Genomic DNA, 22,620 nt, shown 5'->3' with positions numbered 1-22,620 from the left:
AGTGTCGAATCATAAGTCTTTGCAGGTGACCAAGAGTGTTAGATGGTGTGAGTAAAGTGTCAACAGCTGAATAGCAAGCAAAGGGATGACCTATAATCCGATGAAATGAGGCAGAGGGATTATTACAAAAATTAAAAATAAGGTGGTGCTGGAGAGAAACTAAATGGCTGAAAGTACTTTACAACGCATGAAATATTTCTGAAATATAGTTACCGTTTTAACACCGGAAATGCAGCAACCAATTCGGTCATGGAGAGATCTTACGTACAGTAATTAGATCATGACCAGCTAATCTTTTTTTTGACATAGTTGAGGGATAAACATTAACCTGGGTCCAAAGCAGAATTCAGCGACCTTTCTTCAAATGGTCAGATAGAATATTTCCTATTGATCTGACAGGGATAATGCAGGTGGCATTTCTGACCAAGCATTACGTCAATGTCAGGTTTTGATAAACCTTGATATCCAGCGAGACCACATTAATGGGAACAATTTCATTTTATAAAGCCCAGGCAAGACTTGATGCGTACATTATCTGAGCTGTAGTTTAGCTCATATTGTTGAGAGTTATATTACCTTGTTAAAAATTACTGCAACAAATGTTTGTACTCTTCGTTTGGAAATCCTGACACATCCTGTGATTCTCTCAAATTCTGTGACTGCTCTCTGCAGTCTCCTATGTCTTCTATCCATTGAAACCCCTTTTTACATTGTCGACTATAATTAAAAGTTACTGAATTTTACGAGGTCACTCATTGGCTTATACCCATCTTATTATTGTAAAGTTAAATATATGCCCCACACACAATGTCCTTGTTTGTTCAGGGTCTGATGTCTGACACCCAATATAATTAACTTTGACTGTTGGGGCTGTTACCAGCTACAGCTGTGACAATAAATAAACATGTTTAATTGTGCTGAAACTTGACATCCTTGTTAGCTCATAGGCTTTGTGAAGCATTCATTAGCCTAACCTTTCCCAAACAACTTTGCATACCATTTCAATGAGCTTATGATGATTTTGTCAAAGAATTATTACAAGTACTTGTTAGCGGCTAACGTTCAAATTTTATTGGACTACTCAGAGCTTGTAATCTTATTATGGCAATTTTCTCTTTCCCTCGGTCTCTGTCCTGGTTTGTTTGTGCTGTGTTCTGAAAGTAATTTAAAAAGACAAAAGAGTCATGAGATAACATACAGTGCTGCCCAACAAGAAAGAATCTAAGCTTTGCCCCCTGACATTCAATTGCATAACCATCATTGAATCCCTCACTATTTATATCTTGGAGATTACCATTGATCAGAAACTGAGCTGGACTAGCTGTAGAAATATTGTGGCTACAAGAACAGATCAGATGCTGGGAATCCTGCAGTGAATAACTCCCAAAGTGTGTCTACCATCTTCAAGGCAGGAGTGTGATGGAATACTCTTCATTTGCCTGAATGAGTAAGCTCTAACAACACACAGAAAGCTTGACACCATCTAAGATAAAGCAACCCGCAAACGTCAGCTTCCCCACCACCAGTAGCAGCAGCATCTATCATCTGCAAAATACACTGCAGAGGTTCACCTAGGCATCTTAGACTGTACCTTCCAAACCAACAACCACCAGCATCTGGAAGGACACAGGTAATAGATACATGGTAACAACGCCAACCTCATGTTCCCTCCCAAGCCACTCACCATCCTGACCTGGAAGTATATTACAATTCCTTTAGTGCTGTTGAGCCAAAATCGTGCAATTCCCTCCCTGCTGCATTTTGGAGCTACTTACAGCACATGGTATGCAGCAGTTCAAGAATACATCGTCGTCTTAAGGTCAACTGGGAATGTACGATAAATGCTCATTCGGCCAGTGAATCACACAACATATGAATGGATAAAAACAAGTGTTAGTTGACACATTAACGTTGCATATGTACATCTTCAATCCTTACAGATAAAGTCCACAATGTGGAAACAGACCATTCAGTCCACACCAACCCCCCAAAGAGCATCCCACCCAGATCCAACACTATCCCCCATAACCCTGCATTTCCCATTGCTAATCCACCTAGCCTGCATATCCCTGGACACTATGGGCAATTTAGCATCGCCAATCCACCTAACCTAGACATCTTTGGACTGTTGGGGAGGTAACTGGTATGTCAAGAGGTAACCTACGTAGACATGGGGAGGATGTGCAAACTCTACACAGACAGTCACCTGAGGGTGGAATTGAACTTGGGTCCCTTGTACTGTGAGGCAGCAATGCTCACCACTGAGCCACCGCGCCATCCTGTGGCTATCCTCCTTAGGCAGTCTCTTAGGATTGATGTGTTTCCATTCTGGTTTGATGGGTCCTGAGAAAGTTGATAATTCAAACGTATGGTGGGCAGACTCTGTCACAAGTAGAGACAGGTGACACTTGAAAGGTTCTGGCAATGAGCTATTTGTAAGCTTGTGCTTTCCCTCCAGCACTTTGTATATTCCCAACTAAGTCAATGTATTTGGTTCCTTCAGAAACAATACTTTTCCATTTTAGTTGGCCGTATACTAGGCTCGCCCCTGAGTTGGTGGGGATGTTTGACCTCTTCAGGGATGCTTTGAAAGCACCCCTAAAGCAAATCCACTGCCCTCCTGGGAGATTGCTGTTGTGACTAAGTTCCAAATGAAACCTCATGTCAGGTATATAATTGACATTCTCTGCTTGACTGACTTTGATTGATTCACACCTTAATGCTGTGCAAGTCAGCTTGGCAGAGGACACAGTTGTTGAACTGATGTTCTAGTCACTAGATGTGGGAGATTTTACAAAGGTGTTGCTGGTGGTAATCCTCCAATCCTTTAAGGTGCCTGCACCTAAGGACATAGGAATTAGTACAACACATGATAACATCTGATAACCAACCTGACCCTCAAGTATTATACTTCACAACTACACTGAAATATCAGCCCAAACATTGTGTGGAAGTCTGTAAGGTTTGATGCCAGCAACCTTCTAATTTAGAGATGAGTGTATCTATTTTTGAAGTGTTTTAAAGGTATCAGAATTCATACATGATCTGGTCTACTCTGGAGTAAAACAAAACTGATGCAGCTATGTTCCTGATATTGAGAAGCAAAAGAACTAGAAGAAGCAAAAGCTGGAATCAAGAACACAAATGTGATGTACAGGCAGTAAGAAAGGATGTGGTAGAAGCAAAGGAAAAATAGGGAAAAGTATTCAAACTGTAGGTAGAAAATTATCATGCAGAGGCTTGTGAAAATATTTCAGTTGCTGGTAAGAATGAAAGATTTATGAATGGCTATATTTGAAGAAATGAGGACAGAGTAGGTGGATATATAGTTGTGGAGTGCTTGGAGAAACATAGATCATGGTAATGGTCACATTTTTAAGCTAAGTGGCAACTTATGGAAACTTATGTTGTGTGGCTTAAATATATCAACAGATTCTGCTTTACAACAAATTACTCTTGCAGAAAGCTAGTGTGAGCTCAATGCGACAAAATTTCCACAATATCTTTGATATTATGCAATGCCTCCTGGAAATCTAAGTACAATTGTTCCTCTTTATTCACAGCGCATGTTAATACCCCAAAGACCTCAATTAATTGCTACAAGCTTTTCGTGTCGCACTCATCAGGACAATATGCATGAATACCAATGTAAAGAGAAAATGGCAATTATATGGTTTGAGAGAATGCTAATTGTTTGGCAAGTGGACTCTGATTAATAAGGGTGTTGCCAATTAGAATAGAACAGTTAGATGACGACTGATAGTCAACAACCAAGATTTGTTTATGATTTAGAGATGCCGCTGTTGGACTGGGGTGTACATAGGTAAAAATCACACAACACCAGGTTATAGTCGAACAGGTTTAATTGGAAGCACGCTAGCTTTCGGAGCGTTGCTCCTTCATCAGGTGATTGTGGACACCACAATCACCTGATGAAAGTGCGACACTCCGAAAGCTAGTGTGCTTTCAATTAAACCTGTTCGACTATAACCTGGTGTTGTGCGATTTTTAAGATTTGTTTGTTATAGTCGAACAGGTTTAATTGGAAGCACACTAGCTTTCGAATCACCTGATGAAGGTGCGACACTCCGAAAGCTAGTGTGCTTTCAATTAAACCTGTTCGACTATAACCTGGTGTTGTGCGATTTTTAAGATTTGTTTAAATTTTAACAAGGCAACTTGACTCCGATTGGTCAAACCTTTGCCCACAGAAATGAAGCATAGAGTAGCTATCACCTATTTTGTTGATTTGAAACAGTCGTATTGTGTATCCTGTTCTTTCCGATGTCAAAGAACATGGCCCTGTGCATTAAAGTATCCAGCTTTCAGTAGGTATATGTATATTATGCTGTGAGCTCGACTGACGATTAGTTGCCAGCTGAATTCTTTGCACGCTTAGAATTATGTAGCAATTGCTGTCCAAACATAGAATTACATCTAATGATGAATGCTGTGTTTTAGGTTTGGCAATTGTAAGCTGGTTGGATAGGATCAGTACCTTGCTTGATGGGAACAGCTAAAGGGAATTGCTGTTCGTTACCATCCATGAATCCTTGGGACATACAGCCTCCATACCTACCATCACAATGACACTGAAATTCATATACTGAAAATGTGTTGCTGGAACAGCGCAGCAGGTCAGGCAGCATCTAGGGAACAAGAGAATCGACATTTCGGGCATAAGCCCTTCTTCAGGCTTATGCCCAAAACGTCGATTCTCCTGTTCCCTGGATGCTGCCTGACCTGCTACGCTGTTCCAGCAACGCATTTTCAGCTCTGATCTCCAGCATCTGCAGACCTCACTTTCTCCTCACTGAAATTCATATACCACGTTACTCATTCACATGCTAGACAAAAGATCTTTTTTTGCTGATAACAGCACCTTGTTTGTAGTGAACACCATGAATATCAGTACTGCATAGTAGCAGCATGAAGCAGCTAGCTTCACCTGTTTTTTCATTTTGCGGGATGTGGGTATCGCTGGCTGTGCCAGCATTTATTACAGTTGCCCTTGAGAAGGTGGTGGTGAGCTGCCTTTTTGAACCACTGCTGTGAGTTGACCCACAATGCCACTAGGGAGGGAATTCCAGGATTTTAACCCAGTGACAGTGAAGAAACAGCAATATATTTCCAAGTCAAGATGGTAAATGACTTGGGGGGGATCTTGAAGGTGGTGGTGTTCCCAAATATCTGCTACTCTTGTCCTTCTACATGGAAGTGTTTGTGGGTTTGGAAGGTGCCGTCTGAGGATTTTTGGTGAATTTATGCTGTGCATCTTGTAGGTAGTACACACTACTGCTAATGAGCATCAGTGGTGGAGAGAGTGAATACTTGTGCATGTAGTGCCAATCAAGCGGGCTACCTTGTCCTGAATGGTGTCAAGCTTTTTGTATATTGTTGGGGCTGAACTCATCTAGGCAAGTGGGAAGTATTTCATCACACTCCTGACTTGTGCCTTGTAGATGGTGGACAGGCTTTGGAGAGTCAGGAGGTGAGTTACTTGCTGCAGTATTCCTAGCTTCTGACCTGCTCTTGTAGCCACTGTGCTTATGTGGTGAGTCCAGTTGAGTTTCTGGTCAATGATACCTCCCAGGATGTTGATAGTGGGCCATTCAGTGACAGTAACACCGTTTCAATGCCAAGGGATGGTGGTTAGATTGTCTCTTATTCATGATGGTCAGAGCTTGGCATTTGTGTGGCATGAATGTTACTTGTCACTTGGTGGCCCAAGCCTGGATTTTGTCCAGATCTTGTTGCATTTGGACATGGACTGCTTCAGTGTCTGAGGTGTTGCAAATGGTGCTGAACATTGTGTAATCATTGGCGAACATCCCCACTTCTGACCTTATAATGGAGGGAAGGTCATTGATGAAGCAGCTGAAGATTGTTGGGCTGAGGACATTTGCCATAACTTACATGAGGGGAATCTGAGGCACATTCCGGCATGAAAGTGGTGTCCTTGGGCTTGTTCATGAGTTTGTGTGATATACAAAACATAAGTCAGAGTTGTGATGGGAGGGTATCTACTTCCCTGGATAGGTACAGTTCCAACAACACTCAAAAACCTTGACTTCATTCAGGATTACCTGGCCCGATTAATTGGCCCTTCATTCATCACCCTCAGCATTCACTCCCTTCATCACCAAAGCAAAGTGGCAGCAGTGTATGTTAAATGTAGATCTCTATAAGTCTGAATGGGTTAATACAATGGAGTGCAATAAACATCACCCAATGGGATAATATCATCTGGGCTTGAAGGCAGGATAGCTTTACATCTTGAAAAAATAAAACCTAACAACCAGATTCTCCTCACAATCTCTCTAACAAAATCTTTTGTATCGATGTAATCTTAACTAGTTGCTAATGTGCAATAAAATACTTCCTAATAATTACAAAAGCCTATTCTAGTTAGACTAATTAATAATTTACCTTTGCCATACTAGACCAAACAGGATGTAGATCCTTACATTTAAGAGGATGGTGGCAGCCAAGCTACTACATGGTGAGGTTCCGATTCTGTCTAGCTGCACATGTAACACGGTGAGCTTTCTGTCAGCTGTACATACAGTAGTGTGATGTGTCTCCAAATTGCACTGCAGCAACTCACCAGACTCACATAAGACTCCTTCAACAGCCGGGTGATGGTGGTATAGTGGTGAGCATAGCTGCCTTCCAAGCAGTTGACCTGGGTTCGATTCCCAGCCATCGCAGTGTTGTGATTTCTAAACTGTCTTTTAATGGGTGGCACAGTGGTTAGCACTACTGCCTCACAGTGCCAGAGACCCGGGTTCAATTCCCACCTCAGACGACTGACTGTGTGGAGTTTGCACATTCTCCCCGTGTCTGTGTGGGTTTCCTCCGGGTGCTCTGGTTTCCTCCCACAGTCCAAGAACGTGCAGGTTGGGTGAATTGGCCAGGCTAAATTGCCCGCAGTGTTAGGTGTAGGGGTAAATGTAGGGGATTGAGTCTGGGTGGGTTGCTCTTTGGTGGGTCAGTGTGGACTTGTTGGGCCGAAAGGCCTGTTTCCACACTGTAAGTAATCTAATCTAATCTAAAAAATCTAATCAGCACCTTGTATGCCCATAATCTCTAACACCTACAAAGGGCAGTAGAAACAAAACTCCATCACCTAGAAGTTCCCATCTGAGCCACCCAGCATCCTGTGCAGAACTATATCACTGTACCTTCATGGTCATTGAGTCAAAATCCTGCTACAGCACAGTAGCTACAATGTAAGGACCACAGCAGTTCATGATGGCAGCTCACCACTGCCTTTTCAATGGCAATTAGGGATGGGCAATAAATTTTGGCTTTGCCAGCAATGTCAATATTGCATGAATAAACATTTGAAAGAAAGGAATTTGGTGCAAGCTAGGATTCAGTCTATAGGTCTTAGGAAAGTCTGACATACACTGAATTTGGAAGATGAGTAGTTAGGCAGGAGCGCAGTAGTTGAATCAGATTTGAGAAAAGCATGGACATGGATTACAGCAGTGCACAGGGATGGTGACCAATACAGGGCATTCTGCTATAATCTAGGTTTCATCAGCACGACTTGACTATAACGTGATTGACAAATTGTGGATGTTGTTTGGATACCATGAACTTTCTATTGAACAGGTACAGCAATTTTCTATGAGTGATCTTATACAGCACGATTTTCTACAGTGGTTTACCAGAGCGTGATTTTCTCTGGTGCAAGGCTGCAAAGGAACACAACTGTCATGTTATACCAAAATGACCTGTATTGTCAATATGACAAATGGCGGAGCTGGGTACCCAGAGCAGGTTTGCGGTAGACCTCAGTGAGGACTCGGGTTGTGGAGGTGAGGTCGGCACAGTTTGGAGGCAAGGCCTGGTGCAGTCCGTAGGCAAGGCCCAGTGCAGTCTGGAGGTGAGGCCAGGTGCAGTCTGGAGGCATGGTCTGGTGAGGTATGGACGTGAGTGATGGTGAGGTCTGGAGGTGATGCCAGGTGCAGTCTGGAGGTGAGGTCAGGTACAATCTGGAGGAAAGGCCGTGCAGTCTGGAGGAAAGGCCCGGTGATGTCTGGAAGCGAGGCTAGATGTGGTCTGGAGGCGAGGCCAGGTGCAGTCTGGAGGCAAGGCCAGATGCAGTTTGGGAGTGAGGCCTGGTGCGGTCTGGAGGCGAGGCCGGATGCAGTTTGGGGGTGAGACCTGGTGCAGTCTGGAGGCGAGGCCGGATGCGGTCTGGAGGTGAGGCCTGGTTCGGTCTGGAGGTGAGGCCTGGTGCGGTCTGGAGGCGAGGCCGGATGCGGTCTGGAGATGAAGCCTCGTGCGGTCTGGAGGCGAGGCCTCCTGCGGTCTGGAGGCGAGGTGCGGTGCAGTCTGGAAGTGAGGCCTGGTGGGATGTGGAGGTGAGGCCGGGTGCGGTCTGGAGGCGGGGGCAGATGCAGTTTGGGGGTGAGACTTGGTGCGGTCTGGAGGCGAGACTGGATGCTGTTTAGGGGTGAGGCCTGGTGCAGTCTGGAGATGAAGCCTGATGCGAGGCTGGATGCGGTCTGGAGGCGAAGTGTGGTGCAGTCTGGAAGTGAGGCCTGGTGGGATGTGGAGATGAGGACTGGTGCGGTCTGGAGGCGAGGCCAAGTGTGGTCGGGAGGTGAGGCCGGATGCAGTTTGGGGGTGAGGCCTGATGCAGTCTAGAGGCGAGGCCTCCTGCGGTCTGGAGGCGAGGTGCGATGCGGTCTGGAGGCGAGGTGCGATGCAGTCTGCAAGTGAGGCCTGGTGTGGTGTGGAGGTGAGGCCGGGAACGGTCTGGAGGCGAGGCCTAAGATGGTCTGGAGGCGAGGCCTCCTGCAGTCTGGAGGTGAGTTGCGGTGCAGACTGGAAGTGGGGCCTGGTGCAGTGTGGAGGTGAGGCTGGGTGCGTTCTGGAGGTGAGGTGCGGTACAGTCTGGAGGTGAGGCCGGGTGCAGTGTGGAGGTGATGCCCGGCACGGACTGGAGGCGAGGCCTGTCATCGACTGGAGGTGAGGTAAAAACAATGACTGCAGATGCTGGAAACCAGATTCTGGATTAGTGGTGCTGGAAGAGCACAGCAGTTCAGGCAGCATCCAAGGAGGTGAGGCCTGGCACGGACTGGAGGCAAGGCCCAGTGTGGACTAGAGGCAAGACTTGGCATGTTCAGCTTAAAGGACTGTAATGCTTAACCTTATTTATTTCTTTATTTTTCTAATTTATTCGTAAGATCATGTACTTAAGTATCTTTGTACCTAAGATGGTGCTGTAAGTGGTGACTTTGTAAACTTTTCACTACACTTGTGTGAGTACATGCGACAATACACCTAATTCTAACTCTAATTCTGATTAGAGGAAACGTGGTGGCAGAGAAGGTACAGAGTCTAAAATGGAAAAGAGTGACTGAAGTGATATGTCAGAAGATGAGACTATGGAATTAATGATGGGAGACAATGAAATGACAAAAGTGTTGAACAAGTATTTTTGTCTAGAATATTTGAAAATCAAGAGACAGAGGGGCAAAAGAGAAGGAGGAACTCAAAACAGCCACAATCACTAGGGAACTGGGAAATGATATTGGAATGTAGAAGTGGATGTGAACAGAGAGATATTTAAGGAAATGTCCAGAGATACTCTTATCTGATATTGACGTGATAGCTACAGAGAAGCTAAGTGAGATGGCAAGGTGAGAGAAGAAGGTAAAGGAGGCCAGTCAATGTGGGAGAGAGAAAAGAAGCTGAGACCAGATGCAAGTTGAAAGTGTTGAGAAGTCATTCAGCTCAGAGACTGAAAGAGGAGGAAAAAAGTAAGGTATTCAGTGAGAATTTGGTGAGTGACAAAGAGTAAGGATCTTAAAGGAGGGATGAGGGAGGTGAAATAAGGTGTTTACTGGGAAAGAAGATGCCTGAGGACAGATCAAGATAGGATTTGATGATCAGAGTTGCAACACCATTGTTGGTGTGGATGAACCAGCTGGTAGAAGCGGAACAGATATCAGTGAAGGAGCAGACATCATTATCCATCTTTTGCAGCAGTATACTTGAAAAATTCTGGGCAGCATATGTTCGGAAGATTGTGAAGCCTTCAGAAAGGGTGCAGAAAAGTTGAGAATGAGTCCGGGATAAAGGACTTATATAATGTGGATAGACTGGAGAAACTGAAGCTGTTCTCTATGGAGAAGAGAAAATTGAGAGGAGATTTGATGGATTTGTTCAAAATCATGATGGGTGTAAACAGGTCAGAGGAAAAGGACTGTTCCTTTTGGTGGAAACTTTGGAAACTGAAATTCACTAATTTAAGGTGGTTGAGAAAAGAACCAAACACAATACAAGGAACATCCTTTACAGAGCATTTGGTCAGGATCTGGAATCACTGCCTGAGAATGGACACAGATTCGTTTGTGGCTCTCAGAAGTGAATAGAATAAAGAACTGATGGAAATGTATTTGCATGAAAACAGGGTTTAGATCTAACGGAGCTAGCCTTGTAGAGAGCTGGTACAGATACCACGGCTGAATGGCCTCCTTCTGTTCTGGAACCAGCCAATGGTTCTATGTTTCACCAGTCATTCTATCATTTTCTGGATTTAAAGCTTCAGAAAGCTGTTGACTCTCTGCCAATGTATTTCTGCAGCTTTGCAGGAAGTGCAGTAGAAACCTTATTCTGTGTACGGAGACAAAAAGTCCAAGGGATTTCAAAGCCCATGCTTTTTTGCACATTACCTCTTTTATGAGAAAGTAAACATCGCCTTTTTGAACTTCAAAACTCCTCTTATCGCTGAAGCCATGTTCTGATCAGATCTGCTGTTGGTATTATTCAATGGTGACAAACAGGCTTGGCAAAACCCATCACTGGATCTTTGCCACTCACTAGTAATTATATCTAGCAAGGTATTGAAAGCCACATATTCAGCTCTAGGTCAAATGTGCAGGATTATGAGGTTATTATAGTTCATTCAAATATAGATCCTAATCTAACCTGATTCGATTCAGCTTTTTGCTGCTCTGTTTCAAGGAAAAATTGGTTGGTGCTGCCAATGAATATTTATAACCATATGAAAACTATGAGTAAGAGAAGACCAGCTGGTGCTTCAGCCTGCCATATACTCACAATGACTGGAATATTACGATAAGACATGTTCACTCAATCTAACCCCTGTCACCCAAAACCATATATTCGCCCGGGAGAGACAAAAAGAGGGACCAAAAGCAAAATAAAGGAAACAGAGCTGTTGCAAAATTGCTCACTCCCTGATTCGACCAGGTGTCAAAACCACTTGCTTGTAGGAATGTCCTTTTACTGACTGCTAAGCCCTCATCCCAACTATCCAGCCCCATGACTCTCAATCCGCTCACCAATTCTGGAGACTCCTCCTGTCTATTGAGCTTCGCCATCCACTTATCCAGGTCCCACTTGACTTTCAAATCCCCCACTCGACTATCTGCCCCCACCTGATTCTCAATCCCCTTATCGGACTCTTCCTGAGCCCTCCAATATTTCTCTGCTCATTGTGCTTTACTTTGGAAGTAACATAATAAATTGCAGCTGGCAAGGGCTTCTTGTCAGGTTCAGAAACATTTTAACAGCACTTCATTTGGTATTGACATTTAGTTCCCAGCACTGTGCCTCCCACTTCTTGGTACAGTTCAAGTTAGCATAAATCTACCATATGTGCTGACTTTAAAATCATTCAGCATAATTTTCTTAAGCTCCATTAAAACTGAAGCATAAAATGTGAGCACTGCTGGAAATGACAAACATTATTTCTGATAAAATATGCAAACAAATTCATTGAACCATTTACACCAGGAGCTCTTAAGGTTTGTGAACACTTTGGAGTCAATAAAAAGGTTTCAGGAAATCCATCAAGCCATGAGCAGCCAAGTGTAAACAAAGTTAAAAATCACACAACACCAGTCCATAGTCCAACAGGTTTGTTTGAAAGTACAAGCTTTTGGAGCGCTGTTCCTTCATCAGGTAGCTAGTGGGGCAGGATCATAGGACACAGAATTTATAGTAAGAGATCAAAGTGTCATACAACTGATGCAATGTATTGTACAAACCCACTGTTCGTCTTTAATCACTTAGAATGGGGATGCAGATTTCAATTCATTAATATGTAAGTCCCTGAACTTCCTTCAAGTCCGAGATAACTTCACGTTTTATAAAAAAAAGTGACATCCTCAACTGCATTAAAGGTGTGAGGTTAGAGTCTTTCTGTATTCCAACCTTGAGTCAGACCGGTTCTATTTCCAAAGTAGGAATTTATAAAATGTCACTGCCTATAGATTGTGTAGGGTGTGAGGGCCTGACTCAATGTTGGAATATAAACAGACTCTGTCTGGGCTGAGATGTCATCCTTTTTAATAAAACTTTGTTATCTCGGGAAAGTGACTTGAAAGAAGTTCTTGGATTTACATATTAATGATTCAAAACCTGCAACCCATTCTAGGTGATCAAAGACTTAACATCAATCTAGGTTTGTTCAAAACATTGCATCAGTATTGTGACATTTGAACTTTTAATTTAAATTCTGTGCCCTATGATCCTGCTTCTGATGAAGGAGCAGTGCTCCAAAAGCTTGTACTTTCAAGTAAACCTGTTGGACTGTAAACTGGTGTTGTGTGATTTTCAACTTTGTCCACCCCAGTCCAACACCAGCACCTCCACATCAAGAATAAACAAGTCCACAGGGAATTTTCTTGGCCTGGTGGGACCTCGTGTCCAGGAATAGAACAAGTCTGGTTTGTGGTATCAGTACTGAAGGAAACAGCAGATATCCTGAACCTGCGGAAAAGAGAGAAGAGGACTGGGAGAGAGGGAGAGGATGGGAATTGCCCAGGTCCTGTGAGAAGAGTCATGATAGTAGCTTGTCCAGAACCTGTGCCTACTGCAATGTTAAAAACATGTGCAACAGCAGCATTCAAAGCAGAATCCCCTAACATTAAATGATTGGCAGATATCAAGAAAAAAAATATAAGTACACAGCATTGACTGTGAGAGGGAATGGGGTTACACTGGAAATCAGTCGTGGATAGTATTAGTCAGACTGCTTTTCTGCCTGCTTGAAATAAATATGATTATTCTGGCCTGGTGTGTACATTGCTCCCACAGCCTGGTTTCCAGAGTGTCCACACAGGTTGACCAGTCCTGAAAGCTGTGGGTAGAAAGGAGGAGCCAGTCTGATGCCACTGATAATCTGTTTTGGATATTTTCCTAACCAACCTGTTCAGAAATGTTTTTCCACATTTCTGGAGCCGGTGGGACTTGACCCAGGTCTCTTCGGTCTAAGGAAGGAATGTCAGCATTGTGCCATAAGAGCACAATTTGGTTTGAAATATATTTTCTAATCAGTCTGTTCAGAGATGTTGTCACACACCTTTGGAATGGATAAAACTTGAACCAGGGTCTCCTGGCTCAGAGTTAGGGTCACTACAACTGTGCCACCAGAATCCCCCTGTAATCTGATTTGAATGATCAAATGAGTAAGTGTTCAAATCTGTCAAGGGATTTCAGCACTCACTGGTAGATTGATTGCCTTGTAATATATATTGAACTTAATCAGCTGAGAATATGAATGAGCAAAAGGGTTCTTGGAGTATAGGGGCATTGTGGCCAATTCGGAGCCAGGAAGGCTCAAATCCCACCTGCTCCCGAGGTGTGAAATAATATCTGTAAGCAGGTTGGTTAGAAAATATTTTTTAAAAGTATGAATGAGGAAGAGGCAAGACAGCAAAAAAGGCTTTTTTTTAAAAAAAGCCCATTTTTCTCATCAACCTATCCAGAGGCATTCGTACACACCTCTGGAGTAGGTGGGAATTGAACCTAGGCTTTTTTTAATCCAGGGGCATGGACTCTACCACTGTACCACAAGAGGGTGCATGATATTCCTTAGGTTCAAAGTACAGCAACTAATGCTAAGGTTAATTTAAAAAAACAAATTGAATAAAATAATAAAGTACCTCCTTAGAATTCATTAAGAATGATACTACTCTGTCTGAGGTTTTGAGTCTTTGTATCCCTGGAAAGTTGGCAGAAGAAAGGAAGATTGAAACCACCTTTTCTTGACTTTCAATAGATTGTCATAATTAAATTTTCATCGACATCTGGGAGGTTATTACTGACCAGAATGTTAACTCGAACAGCCACATAAATATTGGAACGACACGAAGAGGCCAGCGGCTGGGAATTCTGTGACAAGTAACTTACCTGTTGACACCCCAAAAAAACCTGTTTCTGCGTTTACTAGGCAACATTTTGAAATGCGTTGGAATATTTGCCTGGATAAGTATAAACCATCACTAATTAGGACATTAATTCTTTTAACTGTAGAGTTCTGATCAATTCCTACTCATCTCTGGGACACTTTCCTACTGGTGAAAATGAGTTAGGGTGCTGTCCCTTACAGCAACTCCCCTCTCTTTTCCTTAATGTTCCCTCTCCTTACTGCTCCTTGCTTTTAAGCCCACCACAGTATGGGGCTGGGCAAATTCCATCCATTGGTTTTACTATTTGTAAACAGCTTACCTATGCTTAAGTTTTGAATCAGAGACATAATGTATTCAATAGATAGCCCAATCTTCCAGTTGTCCCCTTTCAGTATGTTCTGGTGGCTGAACTGCAGCTGGCTGTGTGGACCGCTGCAGAATATGATTTGCTGCATATGATGACATATTTGCTGGACATTGTGGGAGTGATATCCCTTTCAGTTATTGTATGCCTCAGGATTGATGTGTGGGGTGCCTGCAGAATGACGTGTGTAATCAGTAGCATCCCGCACAACGTGGAAGCTGAACAAAGTCAAAAGTACCATTTTTGCCTGCTGACTACTGGCAAATATGTGTTCTGCTCCCTTGGAATGTAGAAGCTCAGTCGCCTGGCTTATTCAAACTTGTATTGTATTTTCCAAAAATATACTTTAAAGATGCATCACAAACCATTTGGACTTGAAACACAATAAAATTCAGCTTGCCACCAATGTGGCATGTATTCTATAGTACCTCAATACTATTGTAATATTCCTAACATTTATAATATTCATTCCATGTCAACCATACAGCCCATGAACAAGTCATTTCAAATTGAAAATTGCAATAGAATTTTTTCTCTCAGCATAACATTTCCCATTCTGATGTACCTCAGTACAGTTTCAAATGGTGTTTCCAATATGCATTCCTTGTCAGGTATACAGCCCTATAGATTCTAGCTATTCCCAATCAGAGGTAACATTACATAGTCCGCATGAACCTAGTCCACCTGACTTTAAGAAGGGGATATTGCTACTACACCATAGAAACCTCCCTATGGATTTAACACTGGCTCCAGCCACTTCGACCACAGATTTCTACATCACAAAGCTTTTTGGGCTGAATCTCAGCAAAAACGGTGTTGTCTGTCTCTAGATCTTCTCTCCATATGCACGTTCCACAAAAGGTAACTAACTGTGAGATGTTGCAAACATTTCTAACTTCAGTCTGAAAGGAGCCCAGCAATTAAGAGTTCATTGCCACAGTGACCTTCACAACCCTGAGGTTGGAAGTGTGGCTGCAGTAAGTGGCAGACTTCAGTAAGGATCTCCTGTTTGAAGTGTATGCATCTGACACACTAGCTGAAGATTTTGTTTGCATAGCCCTGCTTTAAAGATTGCTGTGCAAACTTATATTAAAAATCACACAACACAAGGTTATCGTCCAACCGGTTTAATTCGAAGCACTAGCATTCGGAGCGCTGCTCCTTCATCAGGACACAACCATCTGATAAAGGAGCAGCGCTCCAAAAGCTAGTGCTTTCAATTAAACCTGTTGGACTATAACCTGGTGTTGTGTGATTTTTAACTTTGTCCAGCCCAGTCAAACACTGAGATCTCCAAATCAAATTTATGTTGATTCTCCAAAGACAGACTGTACCACCACCAGCTGTTAAATCTGTAATCCAAATAGGTTTCCTCATTGATATCATTGGGAAAAAAGGGTGTGGAGAGGTGGAGAATGCATGCCCCATGCAACTAATTTAATTCATATAGTTCAGCACAATCAAATTGTTTTCCCTAATGCTCCTCAATGAGGTTTAGATGGAGCAATTGTCCCCTGAACACCATGGACAGGTAGGACCTCCTGCTGAGAAGCCTTCTACCCCTTTTCCTTCTTCTGGAGAAGAAGGCCCTTGTGTGTTCAATTTGCGAGTTTAGGAAAAAGAGCATTAGTTTGCATTTTGAGCTCCAAAATGTCAATCCTGCTGTCAAATAATGCTTCCAGCAGACCCTCACCATGCATGTGCTCACACCCTCACCAGTGGAATAATGCACGCAGACTGCAGTTGTGATTTTTAACCTCTAAGATATATAGTGATAGCATACTTTTGAAAATGGTGGCTGAAATTTCTTCAACAATCTTAATCCAGAGTCTTTTGGAAATAGAATAACAAAGTTTAAAAATTAAATAATAAATGATGCGGCTGGTTAACTCAGCTGCCTAGCTAGTTAGTGTATACTTCAGTATAATGCCAGCAGTGCAGATGTAGACTAAGGACTTGCCTCCTCATGTTGTCTCTGAAAGTGGAAGGTAATGGCAAGCTACTCCTGACAAAAAAAAACTGCAGGAAACAGCTCAGGTTGAAGCATCAGCAGATAATGAGCCAAGGACCTGTCTTCAGGCAAAGCACACATGACAATTAATGAATGGTATATACAGTGACCAGTATTTTTTGGTGACTGTACGTCTGTGATTGACTAGCTACAGTTGAACTGTTGCCAGGATTCATTGAATTAGAACTATATTTGATTAAGTTTAAGTTCTTGTCATTGGATGGGTGTTTACACAAATTGTGGTAATGTTGATGTTACAAAATATAAACATTTTCCATTTTTACAGCACACTTTAACATCAAACATTCAAGAGTAGCTACAGGATGTAAAGATATAGTGGATTGATTTTCGCATTCATTCTGTTGGCAGGAAGCTTATGCTTCCAAAAGTGAAAAATGGAAAATTAGCTGCCCAAATTCCAGGCAATGAGCAGAACTACCTGCTGCCAATGCAATGTTTAATGATTATCCTTGCAAAATAAGCTCCTATGTTTCTGTGCCAGCAGCTCTGCAGGCCTTTCAAGTACTTGTTTAGTATTGTTTTTCTAAGCAACTTGATGTGAACCTATGAGAATATATTTAGACAAATGTGAACATATAAAATTATTCTTTCCTTTTATCTAAAATGCTAATACAAAGAGGTGTGTGTGGAGCAATTTATTTTTTCCTAAAATGCTTTTCTGGTTTTCTTTTAGAATTACTTTGATGGCAAACTCTCTCCTCAAGGAAAGATGCCATGGATTGAATATAATCATCAAAAGGTATCAGGGACAGAGTTCATTATTGACTTTCTTCAAGAAAAACTGGGAGTTAATCTAAATAAACATCTGGATTCCAGGGAAAGAGCTGTCTCAAGGGCTATTACAAAAATGATGGAAGAACACTTCTATTGGTAAGTTGGTGAAAGCTTGCTGAACACAGAATAAAAAGGTCTCATGATTGCTGTGTTACAAAAACATGCAGTATATGTATTATTTTGTTTATTGTTAAGAATTAGCAAGATCAAATCATCATCTATTTCAGAATGCTTTGTCATTTTGAACATTAGATGAGGAAACTATATCTCCAAATTTCCAGATGACAGAAGACTTGATGGGAGGGTGAGCTATGAGGACAATGCAGAGATACTTCATTGTGATTTGGAGGCTGAGTGGATGAAAAAATGCATGACAGGTCAAGTATAATGTGGATAAATGTGAGGTTATTCACTTTGATAGCAAAAACAAAACAAAAGGCACAATCTGAATGGAGATAGATTGGGAAAGGAGTAGGTGCAACGAGACTTGGATGTCTTTCAGTCCTTGAAAGTAAGTCGTGGGTGCAGCAGATGGCGAAGAAGGCAAATGATATGTTGGCCTTCATAGCAAGAGAATTCAAGAACAGGAGCAGGGATGTCTTGCTGCAATTGTACAGGGCTGTAGTGAGACCATGTCGGGAGTATTGTGTGTAATTTTGGTCTCCTTATCTGATGATGAATATTCTAACTATAGAGGGAGTGCAACAGATGTCTACTAGACAGATTCCTGGGATGGCAGGATTGATATATGAAGAGAGACTGGATCAGTTAGGACTAGAGTTTCAAAACGTGAGGGGGAATTTCATAGAAACCTATAAATTTCTAACAAGATTGGACAGGGTAACTGCAGGAAAGATGTTCTGACCAAGGAGTCAGAATCAGGGGTCTCAGCCTAAGGATACAGGGTAGGCCATTTAAGACTGAGATGAGTAAAATTCACATCACCCAGAGAATCGTAAGCAGCTGAAATCAAAACATTGAATATTTCCAAGAAGGATATAGATATAGTTTTTAGGGCTAAAGGCATCAAAGAGTATGGGGAGAAAGCTGGAGCAGGTACTGAGTTAGATGATCAGCCATGATCATATTGAATGGCAGAGCAGTCTTGAAGGGCACATGGCCCACTCTGGCTTTTACTTTCTATGTTTCTATGTTTCATAGCAGCTTCCTCCTTTCCTGATCTTCTTTAATTGCATGATCCTCTGCTATTCTGCTATGTACTTCCATCCTCCAGACTCAGTTTTTGTTTCATTGGCTTATCTCATTCCTACTCCTTTTTTGTCTTCAGACCATCATCCCTGTTGTCATTTAAACAATTCTGTTTGTTCTGCTGTCAGAGAAGTTTCTCTTGTTCTTTTTTCTTCCCACTGCTCTTGACATCCATCTTTTCTTTGGTCCTGTACTTGCTTGAAAACTGCCTACTTCTCATTTCAGTCCCAGTTCTGATAAAAGGTCAATACTGCAGAAGGATTGGAGAGGCAGAGGAAATGCTGACGTGACCTAAAATGCAAATCTGGTTTATGAAGAAAATATTGGCAAGTGATATCAGAGAATGCTCAAAGCTATTTTCTATGTATGTAAAAAGCTGGACGAGACTAACTAAAGATAGAGTAGGACTGACTAGAAACCAAGAAAATAATGACTATGGAGGCAGCAAACTTGAAAATAATCACTAATGAATATTTTGCATGCATCAGTACAACAGTGGGTTGGCACAAACATTTTAGGTAAGGAGGAGGATTGTGAAACATTGGATCAGTAAGCATAGTTGAAAACTGTGGCCCTAGAAAAACACAGCAGGTCAGGCAGCATCTGAGGAGTAGGAGAGTCGATGTTTAGGACATAAACCCTTCATCAGAAATAGTGAGAGTGGAAGTATTGATGTGCTGAGCATCTTTAATAAATTACCAGACTGAAAAGCATGTATCCAGGCTGCTCATAGAAGCAAGTAAATAAATTTACCAAGCCTCTGTGTTAGAGATGGGTTACTGGAGGGCTGGAGGACTGTTGATGTTGTAAAATTGCTTTAGAAAGGTAAGAATATATAGGGGGGGGGGTAATTACAAGTAGTCAGTCTAACCTCAGTGATTAGAAAATTATTGGCTAAAATTTTGAGGTACAGAATGAATTATCATTAGAAAGGCACAGAGGTGACATAATTAAAATATAAAAGATCCTGAAGGACCTTTATTGTGTTGATTTGGAAAGAATGTTTCTTCTTCTGGGAGAAGCTAGAACTCGGGGTCATTGTTTAAAAATAAAGAATTGCCCAGCTAAGACAGAGATGAGGAGAAAAGGTTTCTCTCAGAGGATTTTGTGTTTTTGAAATCCCTTTCCTCAAGTGGATGAGGAATCATTAAATATTTTTCAGGCATACAGATTCTTGATTACTAAGGAGATTGGGGTTATGCAGGAATGTAGAATCCAAGTTAAAATCAGAAGCTGCAATCTTGCTGAATGGTGGAGTAGGCTCCAAGGGCCTTGTTCAGATGTCTGTTTCCTGTTTGCAAAATTGCTCATTAGCTATGGAATATCACGTGATGAAACTGCCGGAATTCTGACAGATGATCTATGTTTGTTCATTCTGTAGTGTTCCGCTGACTAAAGTGCAGTTAAGGGCAACACTGGAGCAACTGGGTTTTAATTTGCTTGTAAAGTGGATTTTTTTTGTATTTCTCAGGAAAATTGAAAACCAATTCTGGTATCTTGTGCAAAACAGCCTTGGATTATTTTTTGCACAAAATGATATGTTTGACAGAGTGGGGAGCTGACATCTCTGAGTTTAGCTTAATTCACTCATTAATTTGTGCCACCTGTGCAGCTGAAGTGTTGTGTACTGAAAGGTTTAGGGGCTAAATACCTGTAAACCAAAACAATGAAACATTCTCTTTCAACGGTCCAATGATGATGTTGGTATTTTAAGGATTTACAAAGCCCATATGAAGACAGGAGGACACAAACTGATTGATGAAGTCATAAGTAGAGCCAGTGCAATGTTGAGGCAAAAGGATTTCAACTTCAGCTTCATGTGAACAATCTTAGCTGCTTATACCATTTAGTAACTCTTTAGATTGTACAAAAACATGCATCAACCGTTTAGCCCAAGAATGAGCAAAGATTTTATCAGCATAAAATATGTGGGATATACTAGGAACAGTCAGCATGGTTGATGGATTTCTATGATGTAGATGAAAAAGACAGTGACAACCATTTGTCTGAAGCTGCAAAGAGAACAAGAGCTGGGAACATGATAAATCCAGTGAAACGCACGATGACGTTTAGAGAATGCCAGTTCTTCTGAATTGTGATGGAGTCAAGCCAAGTTCGGAAAAAAAAATCACAGGTAGCTCTGAGACAGAAAGTCTAAGGGATAAAAACAACTAGGATAGTTTATTTGGCTTGATCAAGTACACAGATGATCTGGCTTCGCATTCTTTTATGCTTCACATGTTAGAACACGTAGCAAATTTACTGAGCTAACGAGAGAAAATGTTGAGCACCAGTAATTAGTGACATTTGGGAGGAGTTTCTGCAAACTCAATAAAGTTACAGGCAAAAAGCCAAGTCTGACACTCTTCAGGGAGATGCTACTCCTGAAAACTTGGAGCAACTTTGGTACAAGAGGGAAAACCAATAATATTCACGTTAAAAGCTCTAATATCAGCTGAAACCAGATATGTTAAGACAGAAGAAGAGCTGTTGGCATTCAAGTATGGATGAGAAAAATTCATACATATTTCTGTCGATGAGTGTTCATTAATCAGACTGATCAGCATCCACTCAAACAGATGTACTAGTTTAACTCACCAGATCCAGAATAATTGAACTCAGAGATGCAGGATGTACTTGACGGCTACATGGAAATGGAGAAGTCGAAACTCAGAGGCAGACTATCTGTGTACAAGATAGACATCCACAAGAGATCAGAAGAATGATGTCTACATACAATGTAAGTTGAAATACAGAAATACAACAGAAAGAAGAGCTGATTGCTATTGAAGTACCACCCAGAGTAAGCCATACTGTCGGAGCTGATTACTTACCCTACACACAATTAAGAATGATACTATTTCTCATTCTTGAAAGTTATTATTCTAAGTTCCCATTCAACAGGAAGATGAAATGTTTGAGCGTTACAATAAACATCTCAGCAGTATGCGTACTGTTTGCTGAACAAGGAATTCCTGAAAGAGCAATAGGTGGCAATGAAACTCAATTAATCTCCAGGAAATATAAGGAATTTGCTGTACAGTAGGAGTTCAACATCATATTTACCTCTGAGAACATGGATTTATAGAAAGACATGGCAAGATGGTCAAGACAACATTTGTGAAAGAAAACCCACACATTGCCTCCCTGCCGGGCTGAGCTGCAACTTTCAAAGTTGACATAAAATCATTCACTGAGTTTCTCAATGGCAGAAAGTACGAGATAACTTCGCCAAGCGAGGTATGGCCTCCAAATGACTAAGAGAACTACGAAACACTTACTGATGCATAGATAAGAGGAGGTTAACACTTCAACAAACATGTAAAATCCTTTCCAATGTTGTTGAGATGACAAAGTGTGCATGGGAATTATCCAACGGTGAAAAGCTGCAATCTAGTAACAGTTGTGAAACAAAGATTCCACAGTTCTTTTTAATCATTGTGACTGGGATAGTAAGCAAATGAAAAGAAACAGAGTGAGTTCATTTTTTTTATAGATATTTTTATTAGAAATTTAACATTTTTACAAGTTTACAAAAATAAACAAAACTCTCAGATATAAACATTGATAAAAATTAGCTCAAATATACAATAGCCAAAATTTAACAAAAAAAAACACAACAACAGAAAAGAACCGAAAAAAATAAAAAAAAATAAACAAAACTCAACTATCTACTAATCTAACCTACAACTAACCAGGGTGTATATTTAAGCCTCTTACATGCTCGGGATGTGTTAGCATCAGATATAATAAAACCCGTATTCGTGCGGGATTCCTCCCCCGAGGGGCCCCGGACCAGCCAGGTTTGTAATCTCAATTAAATAAAAGCCCTTGTTAGGATAGCCGAAATATCTGTATTTATGTAATTCAAAAAGGGCTGCCATATTTTATAAAATAATTCGGTCTTTCGGTGCACCATATTTGTAAGGAAGTCAAGGGGAATACATTCCATAAGTAGTCTGTGCCAATTTGAAAGTCCAGGGGGGCCCTCAGCCACCCAGTTTACCAAAATATTTTTCCTTGCACAGAAAGAAAGAATAGAAAATAGTCTCTTCCCATAC

At 41.6% G+C, this 22,620-nt stretch overlaps 1 protein-coding gene and 1 non-coding gene across 2 annotated transcripts in view; both read left to right on the top strand.

Moving 5' to 3' along the window:
* The window catches only part of faxcb (failed axon connections homolog, metaxin like GST domain containing b), a 68,186-nt gene that overhangs the window by 14,537 nt on the left and 31,029 nt on the right, over positions 1–22,620 (top strand). The window contains exon 3 of the mRNA XM_043685561.1: positions 17,250–17,446. Coding sequence (XP_043541496.1) covers positions 17,250–17,446 — 197 coding nt within the window. The remainder of the gene's footprint in view (positions 1–17,249; positions 17,447–22,620) is intronic.
* trnag-ucc lies at positions 6,639–6,710 on the top strand. The gene has a single exon. It is a non-coding gene; the product is annotated as a tRNA-Gly (tRNA).

This window comes from Chiloscyllium plagiosum, chromosome 3, assembly GCF_004010195.1.
Source record: "Chiloscyllium plagiosum isolate BGI_BamShark_2017 chromosome 3, ASM401019v2, whole genome shotgun sequence".
Lineage (NCBI taxonomy): Eukaryota > Metazoa > Chordata > Chondrichthyes > Orectolobiformes > Hemiscylliidae > Chiloscyllium > Chiloscyllium plagiosum.
This window is presented reverse-complemented; position numbering and strand designations above follow the sequence as displayed.